At 45.6% G+C, this 17,657-nt stretch overlaps 2 protein-coding genes across 2 annotated transcripts in view; both read right to left on the minus strand.

The window, feature by feature from the left end:
* Window positions 1–17,657, minus strand: part of TARS3 (threonyl-tRNA synthetase 3) — a 556,255-nt gene that overhangs the window by 368,834 nt on the left and 169,764 nt on the right. The window lies entirely within an intron of this gene.
* THSD4 (thrombospondin type 1 domain containing 4) overlaps window positions 1–17,657 on the minus strand; it is a 387,535-nt gene that overhangs the window by 352,937 nt on the left and 16,941 nt on the right. The window contains exons 2-3 of the mRNA XM_063142589.1: window positions 16,053–16,167; window positions 11,088–11,157 (exon numbers count right to left, since the gene is read on the minus strand). Coding sequence (XP_062998659.1) covers window positions 11,088–11,157; window positions 16,053–16,081 — 99 coding nt within the window. The 5' untranslated portion in view covers window positions 16,082–16,167. The remainder of the gene's footprint in view (window positions 1–11,087; window positions 11,158–16,052; window positions 16,168–17,657) is intronic.

The following is a 17,657-nucleotide window of genomic DNA, read 5'->3' on the forward strand; positions in this document are numbered from 1 at the left end:
TGCTTCCACCACTCTTCAGGGTTTTGTGGTAACATTTTATATATATTTACTGTTTTTATCATTTTGTTGACTCAGCCCCAAAGTCTTTTTACTTGAGAGCAGCATAGAAATGTTCTAAATAAATACAAGAGACAGGCAAACTTGGAGAGCAATCCTAAACACACACACACACACACACACACACACACACACACACACACACACACCATTGCTGATGGTTGGAAAGGATTCAGATGTAGCCAAGAACTCTTCCAGCCTCTGTCTGCAGCCAGAATATGTGCGGAGGTGGGGGCTCTGCCAAACTCCCACCCACCCACCCCGGGCACCCATGCAGGTGGAAATCTGCCCCACCAAAACTGCTCCATTCCCTAGAAAGCAGCCATAGCCAGGAAAATTAGAAATTGGTGGGGGAAGTTGTAAAAACCCGACTCAGACTGTGGGGAAGGGGGAGAAAAACTCTGCCCCACTCCCACCTCCCACCTTCGGTCCTGGCCAGTGTGGGTTGAGAGGGCTGTGGTTGAGAGAGTAGATCTGCTTTTCCTCCCCCGCCCCCTCCCACCCCCGCTTCAAGCCCACTTAGACGTGCTCCATTATTCTCTCACTGTCCATTAAAGCTAAATGTCCATTTTTTTTATCAGAGGCAGATCAGATTCCATTCACTGCGCCCGCTTCACTATCATTTTATAGCCCCCAACGGCACCTTTTGCAAAGCTGCAAGGCATCCATCCAACGGCGAGCCACTGAAAACCATCCCTTCACGTGATTCAGTTATGTGGGGTGGGGAGGAAAGTGGGGGGGGGAGTGACCCTTCCGCAGCAGAGAAGCAGGGGAAGACGCCCTCCCAACTGTTATGGCTTGAAGACTGCAGGAGGCGTTTGAGATGAAAAGGATAATATTGGAAGGGCTTGAGGCAGTTGGATAGGTACAGCTTCACACACGTTAATCCCAGCGCTCAGGTCTTGCTAGGGAAAAATACTGCGGGCATATTTTAAGGTATTTCCATCTAAAAGGGAAGGCCCCAAATTGAAAGGGAAACTTAACAAGGGTTAGACAACAGTTCCAATGGCTTCCATATGAGATCCAGACCAGAGACAAATGCATATTTTATTAAACACTTCCCACTCTGCAGTTTCACTGTCCAATGCCATGTATTCATGCAGGGAGGCAGCAGGATCATAGAACCATAGAATAGCAGAGTTGGAAGGGGCCTACAAGGCCATCGAGTCCAACCCCCTGCTCAATGCAGGAATCCACCATAAAGCATCCCTGACAGATGGTTGTCCAGCTGCCTCTTGAAGGCCTCTAGTCTGGGAGAGGCCACAACCTCCCTAGGTCACTGGTTCCATTGTCGTACTGCTCTAACAGTCAGGAAGTTTTTCCTGATGTCCAGCCGGAATCTGGCTTCCTTTAACTTGAGCCCGTTATTCCGTGTCCTGCACTCTGGGAGGATCGAGAAGAGATCCTGGCCCTCCTCTGTGGGACAACCTTTCAAGTATTTGAAGCGTGCTATCCTGTCTCCCCTCCATCTTCTCTTCTCCAGGCTAAACATGCCCAGTTCTTTCAGTCTCTCCTCATAGGGCTTTGTTTGTAGACCCCTGATCATCCTGGTTGCCCTCTTCTGAACACGCTCCAACACAATATCCTGGCGTAATGTCCATCACAAAGCCCCGGAACAATGCAAAGGGACAGACATCTAACATTAGTTGCTAGGAGGATCCAACGTCGTCTGCTTTGTGTGAGCAGTCTCTCTAAGGTCAGACTAAATACAAAGGAAAGCAGAAGGCATTGTTTCAAAAGATATTCATCTGTCAAGGAGACCATAGTCTTGAAGGCAAAAGCTTTGACCCAGGGAGAGGCTAACAGCATCAAGAGTTACTAAACTCATACATGGAGCAGGAGCACGTGCATGTTCATATAGCTGTAAATAGGAACATTAAATAAATGGGGACAAACTTCCTGTAAATCATGGGCAACTCACTCATCCAGAGGGAGCTGAACAATATGTTTATCACTATGGGAGTATTAGATAATATTATCCTAATGACCTCTGCAAGGGCAAGTCTGAAACGCGCAACGTTTTTGGCCACCAGACAATACAACTGAGGATGCCGATATACAAGCATTTGGGGATGGTGTTAGGGTTGCCGGTAATTTCACCTCTTCGCTCAGTATGCAATGACTTATTTAATACACAGGCAGTTTGTCAACTGTGTGGGTTAAAGGAATTTGCAAGCTTCACTGCCAAAGCTGGAAGAGACTCTGAAGTCAAGAGAATTAATCACTTTGGAGACAAGGATGCCAAAATGTGGAAAGTGGAAGATAACTGTTTGAACTCTCTTTGGCAGTGACTTGAAACTGTTCCACCGTGGCGGCAACAGCAGCCGTGCACTTACCGCCACAGTCTCCCCACCACGGAGCCACCGATTCACACAAGCTGCACCTCCCAAGGAGATCTCAAGAGGGGCTACCAATCAAGCCTAAACTGGCCTGAGGAGACCAATGGGATTGCCAAGGACCTAGAAGCACCATGATTTATACATTGTCTATCTATTTACTACACGTATGTAGGGCCTTTCTGTCAATGCACTCAAGGTGCCTGACAGTTTAATATAATGGCTCACAGTTTAATAGACATGATACAACTTGGAAGAGGGACAGAGAGGCCTGGGAATGGGTGAACCGGTCTATGTCCAGTTGTGTCACTATTGTACATGCTCACCCATCAATTCGGTCTGCCATGTTTCTGCATCAATCCCAGTTGAACACTGTATGAAAGATTGCATTTAAATACATGCTTGAATACATTGTCCTAAATGTTGCTGGGGAACGTGAAGGGGAGGGTGCTGTTCTTTGCACTCATGTCCTACTTGTCGGTTTCTCAAAGGCAACTGGCTGGCCACTGTGTGAACAAAATGCTGGTCTAGATGGACCCTTGGTCTGATCCAGCATGGCCAGGCCGATGGAGGAGGCCTTGTTATCTCACCTCCCCCTCTAAGGCAGCTGCTGGAAAAGAGAAGAGCCAACTGGTCACAAAACAGTACTGGTTGCAGATATTGGGGGCTGTTAGCCACTCCCTGCTGCCCCCCAAAATTGTAAAAGGTCTTTTTAAAAAAACAAAATGGCACCTGGAACAGCCAATTTTAAGTCCTTTTCACCCCTTTTTGGAGCTCCCTAGCCACTTCAGACACCATATTTATTTATTTATTTATTTATTTATTTATTTATTTAGGATATAGGGAGGTGCAGCACATAGGGCAAAAATGGCCCCCAGACCTCTTGAGGTTACCCATCCCTGGGCAATACACACACATACAGCTCTGGCTATTGCACACTTGTAGACACGGATTGGCACTGTGAAGTCGGAGCTTCTCTGCATCGAGATCATGGGGAGGCAGCCTCTGGATGTTTTGAGCTACAGCTACTATGACACCTGGCCGTTGGCCATGTTGGCAAGGGGTTATGAGGGTTGTAGCCCAAAACATCAATGGGGCACCAAGTTGCCTGTTTCTGCTCCAGGGCAAGAATGCAAAGCTCCTTTCAGCCCGGGGGCCACATTCCATTCCAGAAAAGGTCTCAGAGGCCATATTCCAGTGGAGGGAGGAGCTAAAAGTAAAAGGGGCGGGGCCCAAAATCCCAGCATGGTTTTGCTTAAAGCTCTTACCACCAGCACCCAAGCCTTAGGAGAAGCCCTTCAACTTTTCAGAATGGGAAAAAAACTGCACAAAAGCCAGGAGTCGACCAAACTATCAGTGCTTGGGGAAAAGGGAAACCCAGAAGGCAGGATTGCAGCCCCAGGCCTAATGTTCTGTAACCCTGCTCTCGAGGGGGCATCCTCCCACGGCTGCTTTCCCAAACTGTTCCCTATATATTTTCCAGACAACTGAGGTTTTGAATTTGCAGGGTGTGTTGGAGTAGAGAGAGATAGGAAGTGGAGGTTAAATGTTAAGCAGACCTATGAAATTTGAATTCCTTTACAGATTTTTGAATAAACCACCATTAATTCAACTTTGCCTGTTTATTTGCTGACGTGGTATGTTGTTATGATTACACACACACTCAAAACCTCCAATAGGAAAAGATTGTGTTAATTTTCACTCAACAAGGTCACACTTAAGCTTTCTGAATTATGCCCTTAGTGGGTTGATTTAAGATGATGCTGAAGGGGGAATAATAAATAAATAATTTCTCAAGACATTCATCAATTTCCCCCAAATATGCACGTTGGCGCTAGGGCCCTCATCCAGACATTCCACCCAAAACAGCAGCTCAAACACTATTTAAATTGCTGTATAAATTCTAATGCCACTTCCATTAGACATGGAGGAAACAAGATCCATGTCTTGGGACTTGGTCTACAGTTGTTGAAACTTCATGATGCAAAAACGCCCCTGAGGAGGAAATATCGCTAGAATTAGACGCCACAATTATTCCAAAACTAACTGGTTGTACAAGAAACTGAATATGTAATAAGGGCTCAGAAATGCTAATGCGCTGACATGATGTTGAACGTGGTCAAGGAATAGAGACTAGCATATCAATGTGTTCATCCAAAGTCTTCATAGAGAGAATCATAGAATAGTAGAGTTGGAAGGGGCCTACAAGGCCATCGAGTCCAACCCCCGCTCAATGCAGGAATCCACCCTAAAGCATCCCTGACAGATGGTTGTCCAGCTGCCTCTTGAATGCCTCTAGGGTGGGAGAGCCCACAACCTCCCTAGGTAACTGGTTCCATTGTCGTACTGCTCTAACAGTTAGGAAGTTTTTCCTGATGTCCAGCCGGAATCTGACTTCCTCTAACTTGAGCCCGTTATTCCATGTCCTGCACTCTGGGAGGATTGAGAAGAGATCCTGGCCCTCCTCTGTGTGACAACCTTTTAAGTATTTGAAGAGTGCTATCATGTCTCCCTTCAATCTTCTCTTTTCCAGGCTAAACATACCCAGTTGTTATGTTAGCTTTTGGGTGTGTGCACGCCACTAACCACACTCATGGGTTGAGTCCTTGACTGGTTAATGATCTCGGGAATATCTGGGGAGGTAATCATGCCAGGCCCCAAAAGAGCTCATTTCACACAGTCAGTGGATGAACAAATAATTACACAAACATGGAGGTAGGATATTCCATTGGGACTATCTGGAAAGCACAAAAAAGGACAAAACCACAGGATTCTAGTAACTGAGCAAAGGAGCACCAAACCAAGTTGGAACAATGAGTTGCGTAGACAGGACAGTTGAAGTTGAAGAAGAACGATTTATACCCATGGCTCTTGGGTAGCCACGCCACTTGACGTCCTGACTCATCCATCCCTTAAGATAAGCTTTTGACACCTATCTTAAGACTCAGGCAGGTACATATTGGTGTAAGTGGTCCTTCAGTTACTCTAATCCCAAACCTTTTTGATGATATTGCCTCTTGCAAGCTGGGAAATGCAGTTTAGTTACAGGTAATTAACAGATCTGGGAACACCACTGGCTGGAAGATGAGGTGCAGAGATCAGCCAACTGGCAAAAGTATTGATCAAAATATGGCGACTACACACAGCAGGTATAGTCACTATATTCTGATGTCAAGAGAGGCGTGGCCAGTTTGATACACCCTATATTGCCTACTACCTCATTTCTGGAATGCTTTAAATCACCCCCGTAATGAGTTTTACTATGTGCCCCTGCCAAAGGAAGTGTGGCAGATGGCTACCAGGAGCAGAGCCTTCTCTGCTGTGGCACCCTGGCTGTGGAATGAGCTCCCTAAGGAGGTTCGCTTGGCACCTACATGATATGCCTTTAGACTCCAGGTGAAGACCTTTTTATTCTCCTGGTGTTTTAACAGTCTATAAATTAATGTTAACTTTGCTGTTTTAAATTTGTAATTTTGCATTGCTGCTGTTTTTATCTGGTTGAGCTTTTATATTGTATTTTATATCATGTTTTTATACTGTTAGTTTTATACTTTGAATGGTTTTAATTTTTGTGAACCGCCCAGAGAGCTCCGGCTATTGGGCTGTATAGAAATGCATAAAATTCTGTATAGAATTTTATTTATTTATTTAAATAAATAAATAAAATGTGGAAAGCACGGATGATGATGCTTTAATTGATCTGGGTTTCTGCTCTTTGTACATTTTTTTTTTTAAACCAACCCAATAATAATAATAATAACCCTGCCTGCACATCTGTGTGAAGGAAGCTTAAGAGACCTCAATGCCTGGGAAATAGAAGATCTTTGTGTCCACAAAGGACTGTGGAGGTCAGCAAGGCCTGGAAAGCCTGGCAGGCCCCACAAGTGACACCGGCCACATCTGAAGGGGCTTCAGCGTTATCTAAACACTTCAGAGGGCAAACCACCCTGAACGAATTTCACCCAGATTTTCAAGCATCCAGAGCTTCAGACTCTTCCTCCAAGCCTAGTCCTCCATGCCAAACAATAAAGCCATTGTGGGTTTGGCGTTTCAGAAACTGAGTCTTGCATCCAAAGAAACGAAGCTGAGCACAGTTGCCTACACACCATCCCTTCCTATTTTGCCAGGGGCAGTTCTGGTTTTCTGGTACGTGTCCCTCATAAATCACTGCTTTCATTTATTTATTTATTTTACTTTTGGGGAACCTTGATTAATAATGTGGTTCACATGAGTTGGTAGAGTTTTTATTATTCATTTCCCCCCCCGCCTCTGCACCATTGAGTCTCTAGAACAGCTTTTCCCAACCAGACGCCCTCCAGATGTTTTGCACTACAAATCCCATGCTGCCTGGCGTCAATGGAAATTGCAGCCCCAAACATCTGGAGTGCCCCAAGTTGAGGAAACTTGCTCTAGAAGTTCAATCCCTAAAGGTGGGAGGAGAGTTTGCCTCTAGCGCATGCAAGTACACAAAACACATATGCATGAACACCAAGGGATTGTGCAATATATTTCGTGCAAGTGCAGCTGATGAGGTTGAGAACATGATTGTAGGGCAATGATATTTTTCTACTTGAGCTTGAGCCCAGAGAGCAAGCGTGACCTGTTAGGGCACAATCCTATGCATGTTTAGAGAGAGAGAAAATCCTACAATTTGCAGGGGCCCCCAGCCAACAGGCTGGCATTTGGAAGGATTTCTTTCTTTCTAAACAAGCATCAAATTGCACCCTTAATTATCCTTTAATGGCTGATACTGTTATTCTGCTGCTTTTAACACTGCTGTGCTACTTTCATATTGTTTCGTAGATCGCAATTAAAGACAAGTCAGCAATACTCAAGCTATTAATTCATATCTATGCCAAAACATTTTGAAATTTCTTAAACAAAAGGCAGGGTCGAAAAATGGTTTAAATAAATATATAATCAAACATGCACACAAACACACACAGAAATAAATCCTCCATAAAGTCAGGAATTATGTGTTATGGGTGTCCAGGGACAGGCAAGTGGAAATTAAATTGATTTCCACCCTTTGCATTGCAGGGTTTTGGGGTTTTGGGTTTTTTTTGCTTTCACTTCATAAGGAAATATCATAAGGAAATATCAAAGTATTTACAAATATCTTAATGGAACATTCAGTCAACTCTCCAAGCCTCGCAGTCTGATTATATTTCCTGCGCTTACCTTGCAGAGCAAAAACAGATGTGCAAGGTGCACACAGAGGAATCCTAGAATTTCCTTCACCAAAATCTGAACCCTCTGATCCTTAAGAACTTACATACTTGCCTTGCTTGAAACCTAAGGGAAAGCACATGTGCTGTGGGGCGGACAGTGGGGGAGGTGTCACTTCAAGGAACAAAGCTGGTTCTACTCAAATCCATTCTGTTAAAGCAGCACAAGAGTCTCATTGAGTCAGTGCAGATCCTAGTTCGGTTTAAAACCCAAAACCCTGCACGCTTTTTCTATTAACGTTTCTATGGGTCAGTTTTATCGATTTCCAATTACTTCAGAGCTAGGAATCTCATTGTCAGGGCTGAAGAGAGTTGTTCTTTCAATTGATTTATGAACAATCGTTTTGTCCACCCTGCAGCCGGCAAATAAAATTACTGGCCATGAATCGTTAAGCAATTTGAGCGTAGAGAACCCAACCTTGAACTCATTCTGAATCGCCCACCATTCAGCTTCACAGGATGACCCCCTTTGGGTTCTTGTATTAAGAGAGAGGGAGAAAAATGCCTCCCTGCCCCCCTGTCATTCCACCCCCTGAAGCAGCACACTTCACCTTGCTGCATGGTAGGGCTGGCCAGTGCGAAACTCACACTTCATTAGAAAGAGGGCTGTCTTAGCCTCAGGGAGCAGAAACAGCAGCTTTCTTGTCCATCTGCTGACCAGGGTCTTGCAAAGTTTAATGAGCCGGCACCTCCATTCTGACCATTCAGCTTGACGTCAATAAAATCCTGTCCTGTAACACGAATGCCCAGGGTGGCCCTCCAGACCCAGCAACCAGGACGGAACTTTCCTTGTGGGAATTCAGGGCCTCCCTTGTTTCCAGCAAAATGGACCATTTCAAGGTGGTCGCCAACGGCGCTTCCGAGACGCGGAAAAAATGTCCTCCTAATGCCAGGCCTTTGAAACGAATGCAGAACGCCCCTCCCCACTCGCGATGGCCTTCCGTCGTTGCTGTTGTCGTTAATTCCGACATAACCCAAAGAAAGTGTTTCATTTTATTGCACTTCATTCTGGAGCTTAGAATGAAGTGATTGTTTTCCCTCTCGCTCTGTTTCCTTTAATAGCAGGGTGTAGTTGTTGTCGGTCGTTGGTTTATATGGGAGCTTAATCACGCTGTTCTCACCCGGGATGGCAGTTGAGAAGGCCAGGATAAATAACAACCCCAGTCCTGAAAAGGGAAGCATGCTCGCCTTGGACAAACAATGCAATTATTTAGATAGCGACATGTTCTGAGGGGCCCCGGGGCCAGACCAGCCAATGCAAAAGGGAGCACATCAGGACCGGGCACGGTTTTTTTTGGAACTTTATGCTGTTAAGTTGCTGGTGACCCTGTTTTCTACACAGAAAACGCCGGGCACCTTAGTGCGACAGCCGCATTCTTCCCCAAACAATGGACCTGTCAATCCAAGGCGCAGGGGCCTCCCAAAGGAAATGCTACATTTCTCAGTAGTTAGCACATGCTTATGGCATTCTGTTTTCTTTCTTTTTTCCTCCTCCAGCAGAGATGAAAGCCACTGTGGATCTCGCCGGGCCTCAGGACACGAATGCCTTTCAGTCGTCCACAATAGGTGGATTCTTCAGGATTGGGGGAGGAGGGATTTACATTCATCTCGTGGGATTAACGACCAGATCAGGGTGTTATTGCAAGGCTGCGCCCAAAGATCAAACTGAAATGGAATTTGTGCCGAGGATAAGTTCGCAAGCTGATCTCCACTTCATTTAAGAGCCAGCAGGGATACAGAACTCTGGGGGAGCTGGGCGGTGCTAATTTCGCCACTGCCATAGACTCCTGCCTCAGTTCCCCAGCCACGAAATGCAAATGACAGTGACCGATCTAACACAATGCTCAGAAGGCACCTTTTTTTAGTCTGCCTTTGGGCCAAACCAGACAGAAAACTTGGAGATCCATGATTAAGACTCTTGTCATTTTTGTTTTGCTAATTAGCAGCTGTACAATTCTATGCTGAAAAAAACATAAGAATGTCAGAATAGCCTTGATGCTGGATCAGACCATCTAGTCCAGCACTCTGTTCATGCAGTGGCCAACCAGCTGTTGACCAGGGACCCACAGGCAGGACATGGAGAAACAGCACCCTCCTGTCCATGTTCCCCAGCAACTGGTGTATATTGGCTTACTGCCTCTGATACTGGAGGGAAGAGTGTATTTAACCCTTTCCCCCTCTGTAACGGCCCTTCCGTCAATGTCAAGTCACACCCACCCACACCTCAAAGCCTCTACTAGCTCTGCGAGGGGTGGGGCAATGGTGGGCAAAAGAATGGCACCTATACATGTCTTTTACAAACCCCATCATCTCTGTCCACTGGCCACGTTGGGTGGGGTTGATGGGAGTTGTAGCTCCAAACGTCTGGAGTGCACCAGGTTGGGGAGGCTGCTTTAGATTCTCTTTACCAGAGCAGGCCTTCACTAATATTTTTCAGAGCAGCCCCATGGGCAATGAGCAAAACCACGGAGACCCTAATGACTGATTTCTTCAGAGGGTCTACAAAAGAACAGTTCATTACAAAGACTTCCTGGACTTCTGGTGGAGGCTAATGAGATTAAATGTGCTTACAGACACACATGCACATGCACAAATCCCCACACATTAAAAGAAAATCCTAGCATGTCAGGGAGAGGGCTAAGCAAGAACCCTTCACCTTGACTTCTCATTTGTGATATACAAGGATTATTTTTTTTAATATATCTTGGAAAACGCATTTGGTCATGCAGTACCCCATCTGTGTCCTGAAGCAACACAGCCCAGAAATGGATTTACCACAGGAAGGTCTGCGAGAATGCCTGTTACAAGGATTCGGCACAACCCAAATGGAAAGGCAGTCAGAAAAGAAAGACACAAGATGTGAGCTTTCCTTTCAGTAATATTTTCGTTAAAGGCTGGAAACACACACCGTCTCTTCTGTCCATCAGACCACCATCCAATCTGCTAATTCCAATTCAATTCTGAACAACTAGTAATCACCAAGCATTCTAAGTGTCTGTTCATATATCATCACAAGCCAGGATGAGTTAGCTCCTCCATGGGGTTCTGCCATTTTGCATATGGAAGCTGTGAGGGTGGGGGACCACAGCTTGTTGTGTCATGCAAACCCAACAAGGATGGGTTGATGGCATGGTTAACAAACCACCCACAACCCATGTCCTGTTCTAGGTTTGTGAGTAGTTTGTTAGCCATCCTAACAACCCACTCACACCAGGTTTGCATGACATGACAAGCCGTGATGCACACCCAACACAACTCGTTCATGCAAATTGGCGGCCAGCACCTATCATAGAACCCCACAGGTGAATTAACCCACGATGGATTACTATATCAGGTCTTCCTAATTTTCCTAAATGGCATCATAGGTACATAACAACCCAGTGCCCACACCCAAAATACACACTCATCATGCAAAAGCTCAATATTTATTAAGGTCCAGATGATATTGTTTGTTTCTGTCACTTACCTTTCTGTGGTCGATGGAGGGCTGTGGAATCACTAGCTGAAATCCAAGCACCACTATGGAACTGAGGAGCCTGCAGGAGCAAAGAGTTTTCTCTGAGTTTCAAGCGTCAAGAAAAAAAAATACAAGCAACTTGATGTTGGATCATCTGAGCAGAAGCATTCAGTTATGTTTTGTATCACCACTAAGCAACCACAGACCACACATCTGGGCTTTCGGGTCAGACAGGAAACAACATCTAGGCAGGGGTGAATCCCAGCGCTTTTCTGATTTGAAATTACCCACTGGAATCTCATCAAATCTCCCAAATAGATTACAAAGACCACAACTTCAGTCCTTCTGGGACACCCTCAAAGAGCTGTGAATGTCTTAATGGGAGCAACAGCAGCAGCATCGTCAACAGCGTATGACGGGAGGTTGCTTCTCCGTGCTTCAAATGCAACACTTGGTTTTATTTGTTTGGAATTCTAAACCTCCCAATCCTTAGTGCTCAAGGTGGGCTGCAATGTGCTTCCATAAACCTTAGGGTTAGCCATGTGCTCTGCTTTATAGGGGACAGTCCTTTAACTGTCCAGTCCAAGTCAGGTTTAAAGAACCATCAAAATCAAGTGGAAAAGCCATTGAAATTCCCCGGCAACAGTCAGCGCTGTTAGATGCATTTAAATTATAATAATCTTTTCTATGCCTAATTCTTAGCTTATGTAAATGTTATGCAAATGTACATCCTCTATGTCCACTTGCTGGACGATGCATAAGCTGCCACACTAATTGTAGGATAATTGTGCTGTCCTGGCATGTGCTTAGCTGAAGGAACACGCCCTGTCTTGGCTGTTAAATCAGAGAAAGACAGCCTGATGGAGCAGAGTCTTCAACAATGTGTAATGGGTGGGGGGGGGGGTGAGCAATGAGCCTTGGTGGATCTGAGTATATGCAGGAGATGTTCTATAAATTTAGCAGGCTAAACTGCCCCACTCTGAGCATTTCTTTTTAGCTTCCATGTTCCCTCACATGTGCATGCGCGCGCACACACACACACCCTCCCCATCACTCAGCAGAAAGTTTGCGGGAGGAAAATGGTTTTCCTACTTGCAGTTCAAAGGGGGGGAAATGGGGACAGGGCTTACTAATCAGGGTGCAGCATCATGTCTTTCCATGAATACATTCTATGAACAATCCCACACAGGGGCTGCCATTCTGGGGACCTTAATCTTCAAAGCAAGTTACTCGACAGATTAAAAGTTTTCACTCCAAAGAGTAGGGGTCCTTAGGATTTGGGCGATTATTCCGTGCCAAGCCTATCCCAACCTTTTCCCAAAGAGAACATTATAATCAGGGTGGGTGGGTGGGTGGGTGTGGGTGTGTGTGTGTGTGTGTGTGTGTGTGTAAGGAAAGCAACCCAACTGGACGAGGAAACGAGTTTCCCCGCGAGTTTCCCCGCTTGTCCTGGGTGTATGACTGGTTGACTCAAATTGCAAAGCTCTTATCAACTTTCTGTTCCAAACACAGAGGCAAGAATCTTTGAGCCCTTTGCTGACGTAAATCTCCTCACTTGAATTTAGTGTGTTGGGATTTTTTTTCCCTACCCAAAAAAATTTATTATTATATGTTTGTCAAGTGATAGTTTGCTTTGGCTGGATTTTAAGCATTTTGCATGCTTTGCCCAAGTTCTGATCTGTTTTGTTTTTTAGCTGAGTTTCCTTCCCAGCCTTACAAAAATAGATTCTTCTTATTCCACGGGGTTTAGCTACAGGCTGGCAACTTTAAGATACAAAGGGGAGGGGAGCCATAAAGTGGAGCCAAGTAAGACTGGAGGATAAATTAGAATCACCACGACACCTTGGAATGGAACATGGTTGGGTCTCACAGCCAAAACAGAGGATGTTTTCATAAGCAACACCAAGAATGTCTCTTAATCTGGGACGTGTCATTTGTAAATGCTTGCTAATACTTCCAATGTCTTTTGTTGCAGAAAGCAACAATAGAAAGTACTTTCACTTCTAGCCAATGTCGCCTTTTAATTCAATTTACAGATCTGGAAAGTACCACCCACACCCACAACAAAACATACTACAGCTGTAACCCTAAACAAATTTACTAGGGAGAAAGCGCCTTTGAACACAGAAGCACTTACTTCTGTGTAGGGATGGGTGAGAATTCAGTTCAGTTTGTATTTTTTATATGAACTTAACAAAATTCACAAATTTCTTTCTAATAGCTTCAGCTATTGGGCGGTATAAAAACTCAATAAATAAATAAATTGGATAGAAAGAACGTGAGATGTTCATTTTAAAAGAAAAACACGTGGAAGAAAGTGAAACTAACAGTGACCCTGTTCAGACGACAGGCTAAGCCAAGGTGGTTAAGCATTTTAAACTAAACGTTATGGCTTAGCGTGTCATGTGAACCATTCCTAACGATGGCGGCTACATAACCATGGTTTAAACACAATCACTAGCCATTTGCTGTAAGAGGGCTAGCAGCCTAACCACGGCTTAGCATGTTGTCTGAAGAGGCCCAGCTCTGCTCCTCACACTTGGCCAGAACAGATGTGGGCAGGGGACATGTTTGCAGCTGGAAGGAACAGACAGGGGCACACTGTTGGGGGGCGCATGCCACACAGGCACTGGGGGAGGAGCTTGAGCTTAAAATCACATCCTGCCCCCTCCTCAGGCCTCTTTCCATTCGGATGTAAGATTAGCTGGTTGTGCTTCCTGAGGGCCAAATAGGATTTCTATTTCATCTGCCCTCTCATCAGCCCTCTGGGACAGGTTTACCCACCTACTTTGCACTGATTTGATCTCATTTTTTGATCGGGTAACCTCCCCTGTGGACTGTGGGAATGCTGTGGACGTCATATATCTTGACTTCAGCAAAGCTTTTGACAAAGTGCCCCATGATATTTTGATTAACAAACTAGCTAAAAGCGGGCTAGAAGGAACAACTATTAGGTGGATCCACAGTTGGCTACAGAATCGGACTCAAAGAGTACTTCTCAATGGAACCTTCTCAAACTGGGCAGAGGCAACGAGTGGGGTGCCGCAGGGCTCAGTCCTGGGCCCAGTGCTCTTCAACATTTTTATTAATGATTTGGACGAGGAGGTGCAGGGAACGCTGATCAAATTTGCAGATGACACAAAATTGGGTGGGATAGCTAATACCCTGGAAGACAGAAACAAACTTCAAAGTGATCTTGATAGGCTGGAGTACTGGGCTGAAAACAACAGAATGAAATTTAATAGGGATAAATGCCAAGTTCTACATTTAGGAAATAGAAACCAAAGGCACAGTTACAAGATGGGGGATACTTGGCTCAGCAATACTACAAACGAGAAGGATCTTGGAATTGTTGTAGATCGCAAGCTGAATATGAGCCAACAGTGCAATATGGCTGCAAGAAAGGCAAATGCTATTTTGGGCTGCATTAATAGAAGTATAGCTTCCAAATCCCATGAGGTGCTGGTTCCTCTCTGTTCGGCCCTGGTTAGGCCTCATCTAGAGTATTGTGTCCAGTTCTGGGCTCCACAATTCAAGAAGGATGCAGACAAGCTGGAGCGTGTTCAGAGGAGGGCAACCAGGATGATCAGGGGTCTAGAAACAAAGCCCTATGAAGAGAGACTGAAAGAACTGGGCATGTTTAGCCTGGAGAAGAAAAGATTGAGGGGAGACATGATAGCACTCTTCAAAGACTTAAAAGGTTGTCACACAGAGGAGGGCCAGGATCTCTTCTCAATCCTCCCAGAGTGCAGGACACGGAATCACGGGCTCAAGTTAAAGGAAGCCAGATTCCGGCTGGACATCAGGAAAAACTTCCTGACTGTTAGAGCAGTACGACAATGGAACCAGTTACCTAGGGAGGTTGTGGGCTCTCCCACCCTAGAGGCCTTCAAGAGGCAGCTGGACAACCATCTGTCAGGGATGCTTTAAGGTGGATTCCTGCCTTGAGCAGGGGGTTGGACTCGATGGCCTTGTAGGCCCCTTCCAACTCTGCTATTCTATGATTCTATGATTCTATGAGATTTGGGCAGCTCTCTTAATAAGCTGGTCCCTTTGGCAGGAACTCTTCCAGTAAACTGGTCCCTTTGGCAGGAACTCTTCCAGTAAGGAAAACTGGGGAGCCCCCTGAGGCACCTTTTGGGGCAATTGGCTATTCCCAAGGCCGGCCTGCTACTCAGGGCTCTGTACCAGTGGGCAAGCTATGGAGAACCTTTGAGGCTAACCTCACTCACCGGCCCAAGAGGGAGCAATTTAGGACACACACACACACACACACACACACACACACACACCCTTAGGTGTGGCTTAAGGGGTTTGAGGCCTGCCTTTTTCCCTTGGCAGAATATGGCCAGCCCATATAACCTGGGCAACTCAACCGTGGGACCTTTATGGTCTCTTCTTGCACCATCTTCTCACAGATCCTGTTTGTGTGTTACATTAATTGAAAGATTATTAATGAAGTAGCCCTACTTCACCCAATGCTCTAGTTTCTACCCTTTTCTTTCTTCTCTGGTTGCAAATTCATCCATCCAGGTAGAAAGCGTTGAGGGCTTAGCTCATGAAAGCTAAGTTTGATTCCCTGTGTACCTTCCTTGCCCTGCAAGCATTTTTGTCTCTCCCGTAGGAGAGATATGGCCCACAACTTTATGTTAATCTATGTGCGTTTTTATAGTGCCCCACTCAGTCGCTACACTGTCCTGGAACTCATTTCACACTGGATAACTGAGCTGGTGCAATGATGCCTCGATTCTCCGTTTCTTCCCCCCCCCCCCCGCCCCTGAATACCAAAAGTTTCTGATTAAGGTAGTTCCAAGCTGTAAATTCATTACATTGCAATAACCACCTAAACAAACTACCAATTCATTTCTAATTCCTAGATAAAGTTCTGTGCACACTTGTATCCCCTAATAAAGACCTGCAAGAAGATTTGAATATAAGACTCATCGTCATCATCATCATCATCATCACACTCACCTTAAAGAGCCTTTAAAATTGTCTCGCATGGTTCTTGTCCCTTAAAGCAATGAGTTTGGGAGCAAACGGATGCCTTCCAGTGTGTCAGATTCTCAGGGTGGATTATAGAAAAATCCTGAGGAAAACAAAGTAAAAAATGAAGATAGATTAAATTACTTAAGAGAATTTCTTATGGAACACTTTCCAAAGGGCTTCTCAACCCTAAGAGGGCTTTTATTTATTTGTATTATATTTGTATACCACCAAATACTCAAGCTCTTTGGGCAGCTCACAGCTTTTAAAAGTTATGCCTCGGAATCAAAGGGCCCAACTTCACACAGTCATCTTTATTAGGGCTGTGCACAGACACACACACACACCCGATCTGCTCCGGTTCCCAATCCGCAACTTACGGATTGGGTCCGCTCTGCTCCGTGTTGATCCACCTATGGTCTCCTCCACTCCACTGCAGAGCTCCAGTTCCGATGCAGAGCTCCACAGCAGCACCAGGTAAGGCCCCTCTACCCCCTCACAACTTACCTGGCTCCGTCACAGTCCGGCGGTGACTTCAACTGAGGCTGCGGACTCAAACAGGAAGACTTTTGTGAACTTTTGTGAACCGCCCAGAGAGCTTCGGCTATTGGGCGGTATAAAAATGTAATAAATAAATAAATAAATAAGACCAGGCCACAGCACGGCCTGGTCTTCCAGTTTGAATCCTCAGCCACAGTTGAAGCCGCCGCCGGACCACAATGGAGCCAGGTAAGCCGCCCTCCCCCCTGCCCTTTACCTGGTTCTGCCACCGTTGCTGCACGGATTGCGGCAGCGCCAGGTAAGCCCCCACTTACTTTTTTTTTTGGAGCTCCAGATCGAGGCGAAGGATCCGCTTGGTCTCAATCCACTTCATCTCAATCTGCAGCTCCCCCAACCCAATCTGTCTCTGCCTTTGTCGGAGGCGAATCAGGCCGCCTCGCTATCGCTTCTCTGATCTGAATCGAAGCGGAGCACAGCCCTAGTCTTTATCAAAGACTTCAACATCCGGTCATGACCAATAGAGATGTCAGTCACACACAGCAGGTTTTTTTAATGATTTTTTATAGCACACTCATGACTGGCCACTCATGGATGTCCGCAGGCCATTTTGACAACCCTATGAGCCTCCTGCACTTTTCCTGATCCTTTTCTTGGTTTTAGCAATAAAAAATAATCCTGAGATAATCTGACCCTCCTGAATTATGTCAGCATTTTTTGCCACATGCAGGCAAAGTTGTGCTATAAAACGGCCACTAGAGGGTGCTGTCCCATTGAACTGTACAAGCCGCATGGTTGCTGCTCTCTTCTCCATGTAATTTCAGCTCATTTCAAATGCAGAAGAGAAGCTGGAAGCAGAGCCACGGTAAGGAAACACAATTTCCTCCTGTCTGAAAGTCCTCGCAGTCATCCAGGATTTGAAGATAAGTTTCATGGGGCCTGCAACGCTCAACTCAAAAATGGGTGAGCATTAGGACCACAGAATTTTTCTCTGGCTGAAATTAAATTCCAGGCTGAAGAATGCATTTCTTCATTTGAACACGAGCTCAACTTTTACACCTATCTTTCGGGAGAGGCAGAAAGATTCAAAGGGCT

The sequence above is a fragment of the Elgaria multicarinata genome, chromosome 16 (assembly GCF_023053635.1).
Source record: "Elgaria multicarinata webbii isolate HBS135686 ecotype San Diego chromosome 16, rElgMul1.1.pri, whole genome shotgun sequence".
NCBI classification, from domain to species: domain Eukaryota; kingdom Metazoa; phylum Chordata; class Lepidosauria; order Squamata; family Anguidae; genus Elgaria; species Elgaria multicarinata.